This window comes from Cydia pomonella, chromosome 1, assembly GCF_033807575.1.
Source record: "Cydia pomonella isolate Wapato2018A chromosome 1, ilCydPomo1, whole genome shotgun sequence".
Classification (NCBI taxonomy): Eukaryota; Metazoa; Arthropoda; class Insecta; order Lepidoptera; family Tortricidae; genus Cydia; species Cydia pomonella.
In genome coordinates this window covers 28,902,062-28,920,287 of record NC_084703.1, presented here as the reverse complement: position 1 = coordinate 28,920,287, position 18,226 = coordinate 28,902,062, and the positions used below count along the sequence as shown (strand labels likewise).

The 18,226-nt window shown below is 34.3% G+C and overlaps 1 protein-coding gene across 1 annotated transcript; it reads left to right on the top strand.

Annotated features, from left to right (window-relative positions):
* The first annotated feature begins 1,927 nt into the window (after positions 1 to 1,927).
* Positions 1,928 to 4,538, top strand: LOC133529996 (uncharacterized). Its single transcript, XM_061867789.1, has 2 exons — positions 1,928 to 2,094; positions 2,288 to 4,538. The coding sequence occupies exon 2, from the start codon at positions 2,610 to 2,612 to the stop codon at positions 4,536 to 4,538; it is 1,929 nt and encodes a 642-aa protein (XP_061723773.1). The 5' UTR covers positions 1,928 to 2,094; positions 2,288 to 2,609.
* Positions 4,539 to 18,226: the final 13,688 nt, after the last annotated feature.

Genomic DNA, 18,226 nt, shown 5'->3' with positions numbered 1-18,226 from the left:
GGGTACTTGCTATTGATGAATTTTATAATTTAAATGTAGATCCATCACGGAAAATACGAAAAGAATTTTTTAGTATAAAACATTTGCAGCACAAATACTTTGCAAGAAATAAATTGTGGATTATGAACGCTGTGCTGAAATCTGCGTGTACGGGTTGGAAGCAGAAATAAATATATAGTCCGTATTAGATATACCTATAGAACTTTTATCATCAGCCAATTTCATCATCAATTTGGGTATTAATGTAATATTGATTTATTTAAGCATAGTTTGCTTTTTTTATTTATCATACAACTGAGCAAACATCTGTAAGGCCACGTTTTGTGAACTCATGCCGCCACCTCCTGACCCAGGTAGCAAATGAAACAACAAAATAGTAGACGTAGAGAGGGGGCATGTTCCTCCCATGCCGGCCAATGAATAGTGTTACCACGAGAGATATATGCTACTGGCCGTGCTAAGTAAAAAAAATTAAAGCCGACCCTTTGCTTCCAAGCAATATCCTCATATAGTGTTCAGGATACACCCGGGATAAAGAAAAATAGATAGTTATATATTTTTTTGGAATAAGAAGTATTGGGGTTACTTGGATTGCCATTAGTTTGCATATGTAGGTATGACCTATCATAGTAAAATAAAACGAAATGATAGTGTGCTGTAATAATAATTTACAATACGGAACTATTGTACGGTACCGTAATGTAAAGTATTAATGTTTTTATCTAAAATTAATTTAATTTAAAATGAAAAAAAAAATTATGTTACTACTGCGCTAAGCGGTATGAGTAACTCTTATCGTAAATACTTCGATAACGGGCTTAGATACGGTATAACTACGATTACGTGGAACGATTTACTCGCACCTACTCTCACGATGACAATTAAAATGGTTTTGACTACACTTACATGAAATGAATATGACTAATTTTACATGAACTCATCGTAAACATTGGTCCTTAACTCTTTGACTTTTATTTGACTGTTTGATGTAGAAAACTGTCTTACTTTTCAAAATTATGCCCCTAAATTGCGTCATAAAATATGTTTCAGTGTTCCGCGTAGACGAGAGCACCGGTGTCGCAAAAAATACATTCTCTCAAACATGCAATGAAATATTGATGTTATGTTCCTTATAATAGGCTGCGAAGTATGACGATTCAGGTGCGGCTAGGACAAGAGGTCGTTAATGGAATTTCATACAAATCTTGCAGGCCTGGGCCGGCAAAGTCCTCTTTTTTAATTTCCATTCCAACATTTGCTTTCACTATTCTGCCACTGCGCGTATAAAAAAAAACAATAAACGATTTTGTTTTGGTTTGGTGGTTTCGATTATGTAAGGACTTGTTTGGACTCGTGTACTGTCTTTTAAGAATAAAAAAGTACAGGTCTACGATGAAAAAAAAAACATGTGAAAAAAAGTAAATTTTTGAAGACAATTTTTATTGAAATTGAAAATTGAAATTGAAATCATTTTATTTCGAGCAATAAACTCATACAGTGTTAGTACATACAACAATTACTATTTATCTACCTATATATCTAAGTTAGTGTACAATATAAACAAAACAATAAATACCTAAAACTAATTAATATCGATACCTCCTAAGTATACTGGTGCAAGTGACATTTTTGAGATTTTTTGTTTTTAACAGTTTTGTGATTAATATGTCTATATCTACCCACTACAAAAATTTGGTACGGATATTCCTAATAGTTTCAGAAATAAAGTGACGTATATCAACGCATCTAACACAGCTTTGCTAAATGGTACGACGTATACAGGTGTAAGGCACTTGCGTCACTTTACGCGGCACCGATATTGCGACGAGGTGGGGGAAGTCGAGTGTAACTGGCAGTTGCCTCAGTATGAACGCTAGCCGTCGCTGCGTGCGGACCGTTTAAACTGTATTATATAACGTGCCATACGTCCAATACGCAGTCTACGTACATTAGATTTTAATAAATATGTTAAGTTTGCATTACTTAAATGATATTTAATTGCTGATAAATAATAACATTGTAAAATGAAGCGGACACGCGGAAGAAATCTCGTTTCAATGGTTTTAAATGAAACAAGAGATCGTGATTCTAGCGGTAAGTATTTAAAAAAGCTTACAATATATCTGTTAACACAAATTTATATTGCAATATCCTGTACAAAACGGCTTTATAAGATTTTTGTTAGTTGTATCAGTATACGGGTACAAAATTCTTAAGTGTAAATTGTTACTGAACTGCGTATATTGATATAAGTGATGCTTATTCTGCAATATTTTTTTTATTTCAGAATCGCCGCTACCTCCAGGAGCAGAGACTTTACGTGATGAAATTGAGTTTCTAGATAAAATAGATTTAGATTCCATAGAATCGGAACCGTTTTCAGAAACTGTTCTCTTCAGTAATACTTCACTGCAGCAAAGTTGTGGTTCGCCAAATTCTGTGGAGCATCAAATAATTTCTGTCGTTCAAATAAGTTAAATACAAGGCAAGTTTTAAAGACCACGCGAAAAACATGTCAGCAAAAAGGAAACTCGCAAGAATTTGAAGACTGGGATGAAAGTTCAATTTTGCCTATTGATTATACAAACTCACCAATATCAGACCTAAATATGACTCAAGAATCAATACAATGCTTGACCCCGATGCCATTAAATTTAAGAGATTTTTCTCCAACAGGCTCCGATACATGTTTGGACTTTGGAAATGATAATTCGCCCTTCCCTAGTGATTACACTGGCTCACCATTAAGCACACCAGGTAATCGTAAACGAAAATCTCAAAAGAAAAAAGACTTAGGTAACTTGCGAGAAACTTATCAAGATATGTGGATTGACGAAAAACGGAAGTACAATGTTAATCGCGGCTTAAAATATACGAGTAGAAATGGTAAAATTAAATTAGAAAAACAAATCAAACCACCCTGCCCCCCGACGTGTAAAAAGAAGTGCACGGTTCATCTAACCCAATCGGAACGGGAAAAAATATTTAATATGTTTTGGAAGATAGGCAATCATACAAGACAATGGGACTTTATCGCTAAATATGCAAAACGAGAAAAGGTAAATAGAACAACTAAATCTGACTCCATGAGAACTTGCACTGTTAAATATTTTTTTCCAAAAAAGAACGAAGATACTGGTGATATTGCTGCCATACCCGTGTGCAAGTTAATGTTCCTAAATACACTGGCTATTAGCTATAACTTCCTAAAAACTGCCTTGGATAAGTTTTATCAAGGAAATGGTTCTATCGAACCCGATCGTAGAGGCAAGCATAATAATCACCCGAAAACTATACAGCCAGATGTTATTAAGAGTGTTTGCGATCATGTAAACTCTTTAGCTCCCGTCGAAAGTCATTTAGTCAGAAAACGATCAGATAAACTGTACCTTGACGGCAGTTTAACTTATAGTAAACTGTTCAATTTGTATATAGAGTGGTTTGACTACACCAAGTATGAAGAAAAAGCTTTAAACGTCAGGCAGTACCGTGATATCGTGAACAAAAATTTCAAATTATCGTTTCACATACCAAAAAAAGATAAGTGTGATACTTGCCACATTTATGAGAACCTTGAAGAACCGTCTGTAAAAGAACAATCAGAGCAAGCGTTGCATTTAGATGAAAAGGATAGGGCAAGAGATTTAAAGAAAAGCGACAAAGAGACAGCTACACAAAATAAAGAAATACTTACCGTTGTATTTGATCTGCAGAAAACCTTAAGTACTCCGCACGGTAACATAAGCGTATTTTACTACAAGAGAAAACTTAATGTTTTTAATTTCTCAACCTTTGACATGGGTTCACTTGAAGGCCGGTGTTACTGTTGGAATGAACAAATAGCTAAAAGAGGTGCTAACGAAATTGCTAGCAATGTTCTGCATTTAATTCAATCTAAAATCCCAGATAATATAAAAGAATTCAGGTTCTGGTCTGACAACTGCGGAGGGCAAAACCGCAACCGAATTGTTTTTCTCATGTACATGTACGCATGCTGGAAATATAATATTTCAATAGTACATCGCTTTATGGTAGTTGGGCATACCCAAAATGAAGGTGACAGCATGCATGCTTTGATTGAAAGGAAAACAAAAAACATTAATATATACACGCCTGAGCAATGGTACATGGCTATGCGTATGGCGAAAACAGAGAAACCGTACGAAGTTATAGAAGTGTCCCAAGACTCGATATTTGATTTCAAGGCTTGTCTGAAGCTATTCAGTAATTGGAAAAAAGGGACAAACAAGCAAACCGTTATGTGGAGCCAAATGTGTGAAATATTTATATCACACGAGGAGCCTTTCAAGATAAACTACAAATACACATTTGAACAGGAATACGAATCCATTGAATGTGCTTCCATTAAACAGACAAGGAGCCGATTAAGTGAGCTTGAAGTTGGGCTGAATAATATTACTGTAGCTTACCAGGCACCATTGCCAATTGATAAACAAAAATTGAAAGATCTTAATGATCTTTGTAAGACTGGTACAATACCTGCTAAATACCACGAATTTTATCACAAATTAGTGTAAGTTATAACACTATCCCATGAAAAAAAAATGTGATAAAGTACTGTATTTTCTATTGGGATTGAGTAAAACGGTGTTAAATCTTGTTTTATTAAATATGCAATGTTATCAATGTTTCTTTGTAGAAGGAGTTTATTTTGTTACTGCTTTTTTGCTGATTTTATATAAGATTGAGATATAAGATCTTTAATTATAATTATCGGTCGAAGTGATTTTAGTTGTGCCATGTTATTATTTAAAATAAATGACTGATTTGTCTGCCTACATATTTAAGTTAAAAAACTAAACTTTATGTTTGTTTAATTAAATAAGAAATATTAGCAATATTTAAATAGAGGAAGTGTTTTTAAAGAGACATTTAATGTTTTATTACTATATATTGTTTCAAAAAAGATTCAAGTGATCTCAGTTGTATTATGTTAATATTAAGTTCAATTACGTAGTTAAACAAATAAGGGACCAAAGTTAAATGTAACTTATTGCGATCCTAGATCATACTTTTGTAATAGTATAGTAAGAATATGTTATTACAAAGCTCGCCTTAAAATGTGATGATTATATGTTTTTTATTTGCTTAAGTAACAATAGAGGTAAGAATCTTGACACAAGACTGATCGAGTGATCAAAAAGGCTGAAATTACTATTAAACTACCTTTGTAATCTTTTTTTATAATAAAAAATTTAATTAGATATACACGTGCATTTTTTTTATATATTTTTTTCTATTTTATATATGGTACTGTTAAAACATTACTAGCGGTATAGTGATACAAGTGAAATATTAATTTTAGCGTATATTGATGCAAGTGCAAACAAAGTTCATAAATCGATATATTAAAGTAAATAAGAAGTAAAAGAACATCTACTTTATTTTTCATTGCAAACTAAAACAATATTTTTTGATCGAACTATTTAGATACAGTATCAAAATATCGTTAAATCATCAATCCACATACTACGACGTATACTGTCACAAGTGGTAACTAGCTCAGTATACCACACAACTACAACATGTAAAATACGCGTATACTAGTGTATTTGCAATTTTCTCAAAAACTATTAGTAATTTCTAAATTCCATGAATACAGATAAAATCTAAATATATTTTTTGGAACCAATCCAAAATTTTGAAAAATTATATTTAAAAATCACAAAGTTACAGATGTTGCAACCTTTGAACGGCTCTCCTGTAAAATTATGATTCTGCACTTGTACCAGTATACGTAGGAGGTATCGATATAATCTATTTCGATGATGCGTTGGGCCGTTGGGTGCATGCAGTTGGTTCCAACGCCTCATCAGTGGGCAGTCTACTCTCACGACAAATTTATATTCGTTATTAATTCTCGAGTAATTGTGGAAAATTATCATGTGTAACATTTATGCTTCGAATTTATGCCCTAATTCATGAGCTATGGTTCGAATATTTTTTTTTTCGTTTTTAAAAGTACGATAGGTAAATGGACAGATAATGGTACATCAACCGAGTTGTTTGGCATCATAAAACTTAGAAACGGTGCATTTTTAAAATGGTTGAGCAAAAACATAGGTATGAGGGTTGATTTGTCGATAAAATTCATCGTTTTATACGTGGTTAACGGTTCCACTATACGTGGACAAATACCTATGCTATTGAGTTCTGATTGATTATTGAGATTGAGAAGAGGTTATAATTTAATTTTAGTTGCAAAAAATTGACAACAATGACAAGTGTCAATTCTAAAGGTTCGTTCAGAAACGTGCTTTCGTACTTTTTTGAAGTAACATGATAATAATTATAAATGTATGAAGTAGCTGTTTTCTATTAAAAGTATTAAAACCGAGTTAAAATATAGCGAAATAGTAATGTACACACGTTAGTTTTAGTTTGTCTTGTTTACTTATAATTTCTTTAAAAATAAAACTTTGATTGTTTTGTTGTTTATTTCATTGCATGTTTGAGAAAAGCACTATACATACCTCGGCGGGAAATATGGGGTTGCCCCTTTCGTCCCGGCCTCTGTAGTAATGTACTATTACAGTACTTACATATGGTGCTACTTTTCCGCACTATAGTGCGTAAATTAGCACATTATGTAACCATGTCGAAAATTTCAATGGTCATGGATGGAGATCAAATCAATAAAATGTTATGTTTATTCATTAATGTAATTTGCATCGGGGACGGCCCGGTAGCCAATAGGTGGGTAGTTTTATTATACATATTTAGTTTATATTTATATTTAAGTTCTGATATATTTAGGTTTAGTTTTTAATTAGTTTTATGTTTAGATATATTTTAGTATGTATCTTCTGTGTTTTTGTTATAATATAATATGTATTTACGAGATAATTTAATCTATAAATTACGTTTGGTGTGATAAAACCTCTTTGAACTCATTTTGAACTAACATTTGAAACCCTATAGTTGGTTAAAAAAAATTTATTACTCGACCAAATTAAGAAGGCTCCGTTTCCATGCATATTATTAGCAATCAGTTACCTTTTTAATGCAGTCGGATAATATAATGAAAAGGCACGAGTGTTATAATATACTGAAAAAGCACGCGTGTTTAATATAGTGAATTAAAAATCGGTGGAATAAAAGCGTCGTTTTGAGCAAGTGTGTTGAAAATAACTATTACAGTACGTATGGTGCTGCTTTACCGCACTAGTGCGATAATTATCACATTACTTAACTATGTAGAAAAAATATAGGGCCATATGTAGGGTCACGTCTGAAAATATCGATACGAAACAAGTGCCAGAAATATGTAATACACGACTTTATTGCCTATATATTAAGGTAGTGTACACATATTTTATATTTTCAGACGTGACTGTACTGTAAAACGTTGTACGAAACATGTGCGAATAGATTATTTAGTAGCAAATAATCTATTTGCACATGTTGATTTAAAACACTCCCTTCGGTCGTGTCGTATCGTATGTACGAGTATTGCCACTTGTTTCGAATTAACTACTCGTATTACTCGCACTGTATCGTAATGCTGGTCGGTAATGCATTTATGAAGCGTCCTTGTAAATAGTATAATTTTTTTTTATATATTCATGTCAACAACAATCATCATATGCTAATCTGAAAACATGCAAAGAAAGATATGAAAGTGGTTATTTAATGTTGAGTAGGTAATAGTACCTGAACAGGTAAAATAGACTAAATATGGCCATTTGGCGGCAAAATATGTATGTACATCGATAAAAAAATGTTTTGACCTTTATCTTGGCACTATAAATGAGGATCTGCTGAGTCCTACCAAAATTTAGGGGTCCGACCCCATTTTTGGAGGGGCAAGGGGTTCATTTGAAAATATCCACATTTTATAAACTAGGCGAGTAAGGTGTCATTTTCGTGATTTTTTTTTGCGCTGAATCAAGTGAAACTATACTCATACTTATAGGATCAATATTTTGCGAGATACGTATGGTTTTTTATTGAAAAAATATTTCAAGTCAATTGTAGGTATTAATCAGCAAAAACAATTGAAAAAACTTTTATTTATTTATTTAATCTTTATTGCACAAAAGACAATACAATCGTACAAAAGATGGACTTACTGTTATAAGGCATTCTCTACCAGTCAGTTTGTTTTCGAGTCATGTGTGTTTTCTACAAATTTAAGTATCAATAATATAATAATAATAATAAAATTCTTTATTGCACACTACATAAAAACCAGATACAGAAATTGATAACATATACACATTGGTAGGTAACAACAGGCGGACTTATCGCTAAACAGCGATCTCTTCCAGACAACCTTCAGATAGTGAGATGGCGAACGAAGTTAACGGGTGGTGCAAAAAAATAAAAATAAAGAAAAAAGTAGTAAAAATACAATATAATACATATACTACACATATAAAGTTAAGATAGACTACATTATTACTATATACAAAAAATATATACATATATATATATATATATATATATATATACATATACATATATAAATGACAAAGGAAGCCATAACAACGACAACAAGTTTAAAAGAATACGAGTATAGGACCTTCATGAAATAGACAAATAGTGTTCTTTTAATAGGTTTTTAAAAATGGGAAGTGATTTAGCACGTCTAATATCAATGGGTAGATTATTCCACAGCCGGACAGCACGGAAACTGAAAGAGTTGTTGTAGAATTTTGAAGAGGAAGGAGGGGGAACAAGTAGCAGATTTTGAGAGCATCTAAGAGATATATATTATATATATCCTTGTCTAAGTACCTACAGCATTGAGTAGTTAATTTGTTATGTCTTATAATATTCAACAAAACATATACAAGAAATATAAATAATCATAGGCATAATACACACATATAACTATAGTATATTACCTGCTTACGGCAAAGGTAGAAAACCTGTCCGCCCCATGTTGTTTACCTCTTCTTTATGTATTGTATTATTTGTACTGTTTCTGTATTGAGGTGTGCAATAAAGAGTATTTGTATTGTATTGTCTATTATAAAAATACATATACAAGAAATCAGATGACACTTACAAATTAGAAACTTTAAGAATTTACCATTCTGCCAGAAAAGTACTCACTTAAGGATTTTTTTTAATGCAAATGTGTTCGGATACTGTCTAATTTTAATAAGAAGGCTACTTATCCCAAAGGAGGACCGGAATGAAAAATTATTTGGGCATGTAATAACCTGTTGGGTGATGATGGTGTACACTGGGAAAGCAAAAATTATAAAACTACTGTGAGGCCAGCTTTACGGATGTGAAATCTGGCCGACAACCAAGGCTCACGAGCAGAAGCTATATACAACGGAGATGCGTATGTTGCGCTGGTCGGGCGGGTTTACTCTTAGAGACAAAGTGCGCAACGAGCATATAACGAGTTTCAAAGTGGCTCCCATAAAATTTCTGAGGCTAGACTAAGATGGTACGGCCACGTCATGAGAAGACTAGACGATGACGTACTCGTAGTAAAAAGTGCCTTTCCATCGCTACAAAAAAAAGGGGAAGTGGAAGGCCCCAAACAACTTGGATGACGAATGTCCGAAAGGATATGAATGCGTTGGGACTCCACGAACAAGACACCCAAGAAAGGAATAAATGGCGTCATATGATTGGGAAAGCCGACCCCGCGTAACGAGAAAAAGGCGAGGCAGAAGAAGAAGATCTCCAAAATCACTAAGTTCATCGTCATCGTTGTGTTCATGGGCTATTCCCTTGTCCTGGTCCGAGATGGAGCAAGAAAGCCCTTCGCACACTCTCGTAGGGCAGGATTTTTCTCGAGGAGTTCGAGGAGTTGTTTTCTACCTTTGCCGTAAACAGCGCTGGTTTATTATTTATACAACTTGTATAAATAATAATATATTATAGGACATTACGAGAAATTACACAAATTGACTAAGTTCTACAGTGAGGTTAATAAGGCTTTGTATTACGGGTACTTAGACAAAGATATATATAATAGAATATAATAGAGCATTTATGTGCCTGCTAGATTTATATATAAATATATATTGTAGTTAAAGGTGCATTAGGTACGTATTTTTGATGTGACAATTAAATAAACTAATATCTGTTGCTCAAACTTACTGTTTAATGCTAATTAAAGGTTGTTGTTTCTCAATAAATAAAGGAATTGTTAACGTCCACCACCGTTCACGTGTTTACTTCTCATGAATTAGTTACATATCGAATATACAAACTTTCAACCCTGTTTAACTTCCTCATGAAAATAATCGCTGTAATGACGTTTCTAGTTTATTTTCACCTAATAATGCAAACATTAGAATTGTTATTTTAAAATTTAAAAATCTTTCATGCCAGTATATTACTGTAAATTTTAATCTACATCAAACAAAACGCTAAAATGGAAGCGGTTGATAATACTAAGCCTTAATAAAAATTTATTTTTAAATGGAAATTAAATAAACATTGTTAAAAATTACTTCTTACCGCGAGTGGACATCCTGGTAATACGCAAGGATATTTCATTTTACAACACGGTCTGCATCAATTTAGCCACTTGAACTAAGTGTGTTAAAGATTAAGCCGATACTATAACCGAGAGAAAACAATGAAGATGCTGTTCTTGCGTCACAGAACCTTCGTTGTCACTGAATTTTAAATCTACGATAAGAGATGCTAACGTTTGGTGTAGATTATGAGAGACCGTGTTATTTTTTATTTTTTGGGCTTGCAATTGTATAATGCTATGAATTGTGTAATGTGAATAAGATCATTTGATTTGATTGTCTATCTGTAGGTATGTCATATATATATAACAAAGATTTAGAGTAAAACGCGAATTTTTCCAGGATGGTACACATTTTCCAAGATGGCTGCGATTCCTCGAGGTCCCCAAATGTCAAATGGTGTGGATTCGAAAAAGGCGCTTTTGATTTAAATAAATACCAACTTTCAGGACTGTTCCAGAGATTTAGAGGTGAGGTGAGGAGGAGATTCCGATTGTGCTATAGGTATAAGTAAAATATTACATTTGATGAAACTACAAAATTTTACATTTAATCCATTGTGAGATGGTAGATTAGGCGAAGTGCTATTCAGTCGAGTTACTACTTGACTAGTTGCCTAATAGGCAACCTGCTACTTAGACGAGTTGTTTCTCAAAAAAAAGGAAACCAGTTGCTTTTTAGATTGCAAACAAATCAATAGACGGCTTTCTCAGCATAGAAATGTGATCAAAAACATCAGTCAGATATTCGTCGGCAATAATACACCTGTTAAATAAATTACACAGTATATCTATGATTAAACTTGGTCATAAGTCGAATAGGCTAGTGGAGATACAATTGTCATTGATGTCGTTTGAGTATTTTCGTTTAATTTTTTAACCATTTTTACTATGTCATGTAAGGAAAAGGGAGTATAAATTGTAGGTATTTGATTGAGTCAACTTAAAACCAGTTTAGGACACTTGCAGTTTTGGCCGCCTGCTGATCGACGGACGCTCCTCTGCTTCCCCTCACGGTATGCTTGGTTTCCATAATTGAACTTTAAACTATCTGACCATTTTATTATTTGCGTTCTTTCCATTCAGATTGTAAGCATATTTTATATGTCCTGCTTTGCTCTTTCTACTGATCCTTGGCTCTGACTATGCCTTGGATTTTCATGGACAATTTTGAGTTCCGGTCACAGAGCACAGACTCTCAATGATTTGGTTGCAGAATTCGCGACCTGGCTGATATCGGTAGAATTTTCGGCACTTTAAATGCGGTGGTGGTGGTGAAACGTGACTCGTGTGAATTGCAGTGCATGAAGGATTACAAACTTAGTGAGATGGTCTTATATACTAGTAGGTACGAATTTGTACTTTCCATCAGGAGTCGTCTAGAAATCCTCCGTCCTTGAGATAAAAATTGCTAGCACTCGAGTAACATTGGTACACGAAAGGTAAAGAGACGGCGCTAAATCTAAAACCTCCTTCAGAAAAATGTCCCTGTTAACACAATTGAACGCGTTCTTTAAATCTATCTTGACGAGGACACTATCAGAGTTATCGTTATTTAGTCGATCTAGTCGCATGTATGGCTTTGCACCCCCTCGTTGTATCAAATCCTACCTGCTTTGGCTGCAAGTGCTCAGACATGATATCTCTAACGGCGTAGTAGCCCAACATCGTAGTAAGACACCTTCTTGACTATTTTTTCTACAGTTTTCATTATTTACTAATTTATTCTATTAAATAAAATAAACTGTTCAAGTTATGGCTCCAATATAGAGCGTATAAACCAATTGATGAACGGTGTTCAACTTTTAGGCAAGACCTAGTTTTTTCAAATCCCGTTATTAATTCTCCGCAAAAAGAAAAATAACATTTTCATTTAATTTTAAGGCTTGTTTTAGTTGGTTCTACTTCCGCCCAAAACTTGAACGAAGGAAATTATAATTCAGTTAGTTCATTTACCTAAATCAAGGCCAAACCAACTTTTTATAGGTTCATGTTTTAGGAAGTAATCTATAAGATGAACGTTTTTCTTTATTTTATTTTTAGTAATATGGCTTTATTTAGGCAATTGCAACCATTACGACCATTTTATCTCTTCTTCCTTGCGTTGTCCCTGACCTGACCTTCCAACCCAGAGGGTAAACTAGGCCTTGTTGGGATTAGTCCGGCTTCCTCAAGATGTTTTCCTTTACCGAAAAGCGACTGGTAAATATCAAATGATATTTCGTACATAAGTTCCGAAAAAGTAATTGGTACGAGCCGACGTTTGAACCCGCGACCTCTGGATTGCAAGTCACACGCTCTTACCGCTAGGCCACCAGCCACCGGCCTTCACTTATCAGACCATTTTATATTATTTATTTATTACATTTCTATACTGGAGGATATCATTTATATTGGTTCAACTAAAGGACTAAATTGTTCGTAATCGTAAATAATTTTTGTTTGTTACCAGCAAATTTCTTCCAGTAGTTATAATGAATATATAGTTTTAGGAAATAATAGGTTCCTATATTATCATCTCTTTTAACTCCATTTCTACCTACTACTTACCTAATACAAAAGCTTAGATGTAATTCACTTTCATTTTTATCTACCTATCTGAAGTACTTAATGAACACATTTGGGTCCCAATCACTTTAAAATACTATCTTCCTATTATGTTTGTAATAACTGTAATACATATTAACTTCTTTTGCATAATTTATACCTCTCAATATTGTGTCTGTATATTACAGGTGTAGTAAAACTTGGCTTAGACAATTTGGAAAAGAAGATTTCATTCATGTATCCATATAATATTTGTGGTGACCACTTTGACCGGAGAGACTTTGGCAAGACAGGAAATAAGCTAAAAAAAGAGCCTATCCAAAGTTAAATCTTTCTGCACCTCCACTGTCAGAACATCAATTAAGTAGATTCCCTCAACAAGTTGCATGTAGACTAGGTAACTTTCTATTAGCCATGATGATTAATTAACCTTAGTTTAGAACAGTAGATAGGTCCAGCACAGAACAGATAAATTTTAATTAAAGTATAAAGATAAAGTTATTCCTTTGGGCGATTTCATTCAGCTAACCTCATGAAAACTTTGATCTTAGATATAACACGAGTAATTTTAAGTATTATGATATTAAAAAATATACGTTAACACATTCATAAAAAATACCGTTCGAATTAGCCTGTAGGTAAATGTTTTGTGCTATATTTAGCAATACCTAATTCCAGAGTAGGCATTTCATTATGTTTCATTCATTACCAACTTACCAATTTTTTAATGGAAAACGTCCATCTAACAAGAAACTTCAATCAATATATTATGCTATGAGATATTGAAATTTGCTATAGAAACATTTTTCGAAGGTTCATTAATTCATTATATACATTATAAACAGTTACTCAATAGTTACTTATCAGTAATATAAAATTGTCAACTTAATTTTACATAACAATTTTAAATTTCAGGTGCACACCAGAACCATGCATTTTTACATGCCAGAGTACCTCTATCGACATTTAGCACTGAAAATAGTAATTATAATAGTTACCATCTTTAAAAAAATAGTTTCATACAGACTTAAAGATAACAGTTCACATCCTGTTCGAATGATTTGTAAAACTCAACCCAGACCAGATTTCAACCCAGGACCATGAGCTTCATAGGCTCTAGCCATAGGTTACTAGCCATAGGATATCATATGAATAGATACGTATATACATATAAACATCCATGACTCAGGAACAAATATTTGAGATAAGCACACAAATAAAAGCCCGCACCGGTATTCGAACCCAGGACCTCCAGCTGCAGGGTCACTACCAACTGAGCTAAAGAGGCCGTCGTAGTAGTAAAACACTTTATTGTGCTACAACAAAAGAAAAAGACAACTGATTAAATTACAAAGATAAAATATTACAAATGCAAACTTATTGTTGTTGGAACTAAAAATGATTAGTATAGGTATCTATTGAATTGTTGATCAAGTACTAGAACCTACTTGGTAATTATCTTTTACGTGCGAACTCTTTTAACTTGCTTTTGGTAACTGTAGTTACCAGCTGCCACCCTTATTTTATTATAATAATATAGGTCACTGAAAAATATGAAGCATGTGAGTGGTTAACGCGTGTAGTCCTACTTCAAACTGCGTTCGATATTTGTTTTCTTGGTTTTCTATATTTTTGACGTTGACAACTGCAATTGTTATCCTCGTACTATTTTATCAAAAGCAGACTGAGAAAATTAATAATAATAATAATAATAAAATTCTTTATTGTGCACTACTAAAGAAAAACACATATTACAAACAAAGACAGGACTTAAATTAGTAGGTAACAACAGGTAATAGAAAATTGTTATTTTAATCATAAACAGTTTCGCCCACGACCATGATACCCTATCGCGTAGATACTGAAATAAAAAAGAAAATTATACAATTGCGGAATGATGGTCTACCTATAACAGACGTAGCTAATGAAGTTGGAGTTGCAGTAAGTATTGTTTACTATAAATACTTACAGAATTTAAATGCAAAGGTTATTACACTTATAACGATAATAATTTAATAAATTAAAAATTTATTTCAGAGAAACACTGTGTATCGATGGCTGGAGAGATGGCAGCAAGAAGGAGCATTGACGAATCACGTATCTTTTGGAAGTCGCCGTTCTACGACACGGCGTCAGGACACGGATATCATAAATCAAGCTTGTGAAGAAAGATTCATAAATACAACCCAGTTTGCAAATCAATACCCAATACCCAGTTTGATAATCAAATAGTATCGAGCAGTAGCATACGACGGCGTCTGAAAGAGGGTGGTTTACAAAATAGAGTGCCAGCAAGGAAACCGGCAGTAACTGATAGACACAAATAGTACAGGTTGCAATTTGCAGCTAGGTATTTGAATCAAAATTTTAATAAAGTGATTTTTATGGACGAAAAGGTGTTTTGTTCAGCAGATAATGACAGAATTAGTTTATGGAGACCAGACAATACGCGTTATCTGGAGCAAAATGTACCTAATCGCCGGAGTGGGCGTATTACAATTCGATTTTGGGGCTGGATGTGTAAAGATGGCCCAGGGGAGCTGGTAGAAATTACAGGTCGTATGAATGCGGTGAATTACAAAGAAATACTTGAGGAGTCGTTTTTGCTTACTGTCCAAGTATTTTACCCCAACGAGCGTATAACATTAGAGGGCGAAACGTGTGTGCAAATCTGGTCGGCTCAATGCGAAGACGATTGCAAGATTGATTTATTTAGGCAATTGCAACCATTACGACCATTTTATCTCTTCTTCCTCGTGTTGTCCCGGCATTTTGCCCCGGCTCATGGGAGCCTGGGGTCCGCTTGACAACTAATCTCAAGATTTGGCGTTGGCACTAGTTTTTACGAAAGCTACTGCCATCTGACCTAGAGGGTAAACTAGGCCTTGTTGGGATTAGTCCGGCTTCCTCACGATGTTTTCCTTCACCGAAAAGCAAATGGTAAATATCAAATGATATTTCGTACATAAGTTCCGAAAAACTCATTGGTACGAGCCGAGGTTTGAACCCGCGACCTCCGGATTGCAAGTCACACGCTCTTACCGCTAGGCCACCAGCCACCGGCCTTCACTTATCAGACCATTTTATATTATTTATTTATTACATTTCTATACTGGAGGATATCATTTATATTGGTTTAACTATAGGACTAAATTGTTCGTAATCGTAAATAGCTGTTGTTTGCTACCAGTAAATCTCTTCCAGTAGTTATAACGAATATATAATTTTAGGAAGTAATAGGTTCCTATATTATCATCTCTTTTAACTCCATTTCTACCTACTACTTACCTACTACAAAAGCTTTGATGTAATTCACTTTCATTTTTAGCTACCTATCTAAAGTACTTAATGAACACATTTGGGTCCCAATCACTTTAAAATACTATCTTCCTCTTATGTTTGTAATAACTGTAATACATATTAACTTCTTTTGCATCATTTATACCTCTCAATATTGTGTAGGTATATTACAGGTGTAGTAAAACTTGGCTTAGACAATTTGGAAAAGAAGATCTCATTCATGTACCCATAGAAAATTTGTGGTGACCACTTTGACCGGTGGGACTTTGGCAAGACAGGAAATAAGCTAAAAAAAGAGCCTATCCAAAGTTAAATTTTTCTGCACCTCCACTGTCAGAACATCAATTAAGTAGATTCCCTCAACAAGTTGCATGTAGACAAGGTAACTTTCTATTAGCCATGATGATTTATTAACCTTAGTTGAACAATAGATAGGTCCAGCACAGCAACAGATAAAGGAGGACGCCCAGATTCATATGGACTCTGGCCTAAAAACCAATAATGACAAGCCATATGTCATTTGAAAGGTTTTTTCTTATTCTAAAATTTTTTGTATGGCGGGAAATCTTAAATCGCTGTGTGAAACAAGTTATGGCAAAATAAAAACATCCCCTCAATAAGATTTTTTTTACTGATATATAGGGTTTAAGTTGATTTTAGAACGGCACTCTTTCAGCCGCCGCCTCACGTGGTCACATTTCGACTAGGGAACCAGACGTTACTCTTCTGGAATCCGGTAGGAGACTTGTTCTCGGACCGGATGATGGGAGACGACGTCAAGGAACCAAAGTCGATTCAGTGGAAAGTTGTCCTGCGTGAGTAGGCTCGGAGGAAGAGGGCCATGAAAACGACCCATGTATCCCTTCCCCCTTTATTCCCCCAATCTTCCTAATAAACTTTACCTAAACCAACCCACCCAATCCCCATTCTTTACATGCCAGAGTACCTCTATCGACATCTAGCTCTGAAAATGGTAATTATAATAGTAACCCTCTTTAAAACAATAGTTTCACACAGACTTTAACAGTTCACATCCTGTTCGAATGATTTGTAAAACAATAATTTTGTAAGATTTTATGCAAGTATGTTTGTCCACCTATTTCTTAAAAACAGTCCCACTTATGACTGAGGGTTCCATAGCCAAAACAGCAAAAAAGAAACCCACGCTTTCATCATGTCCGGCTGTCCATCCGCCTGTCCGCTGTCGCTACAAGGATAAATAAATAAATATTATAGGACATTACTGCACCCATGACTCAGAAACAAATATCTGTGCTCGTCACACAAATAAATGCCTTTACCAGGATTCCAACCCAGGACCATCAGCTTCATAGGCTCTAGCCATAGGTTACTTCTGATATAAGAGGCAAACATGCAGATGAATCGCCTGATGATAAGTGATTAACGGCATCCATGAAATTTCCATTCCATAACAGTGACATACATCATAAAAAAGGTACAGTCGCCATCAGATATATGGCAGCGGCCAAGGTACTCAAATATTACGGAGCAGCATTAAATTTCAATATATTAGTTACGATAGATAAGGTTTATAGACTATAATATCGGACCATATAATTCGCCATAAATTTGGGAGCAGCGACTTTTCAATTAATTCGTGACATACACTAAGATAAAGATATCGTAACAAACAGATTGTCAATGGTATCTAAGCTGTCAGGATGATCATAAAGATCGGAACATTTATGGAAAATGTAGGTACCTTAAGTCTGTGTGACTGCTGTGTTCTCGAGCTGTCCCACAACTCGCACACCCACGTACATCTCAAGCCGGCAGCTCGCCCGCCCAATCCGCAACCGTGCAGCAGAACTTGCTACATTGAACTGTAAATTTTACCAACTTGTAGAAGGAGCAAAACGTGATTTTAAAAGTAATTACTCTGATTAT

Coding starts and splice junctions, on each gene's coding strand:
- LOC133529996 (XM_061867789.1), top strand. CDS start 2,610: ATGACTCAAGAATCAATACAATGCTTGACCCCGATGCCATTAAATTTA.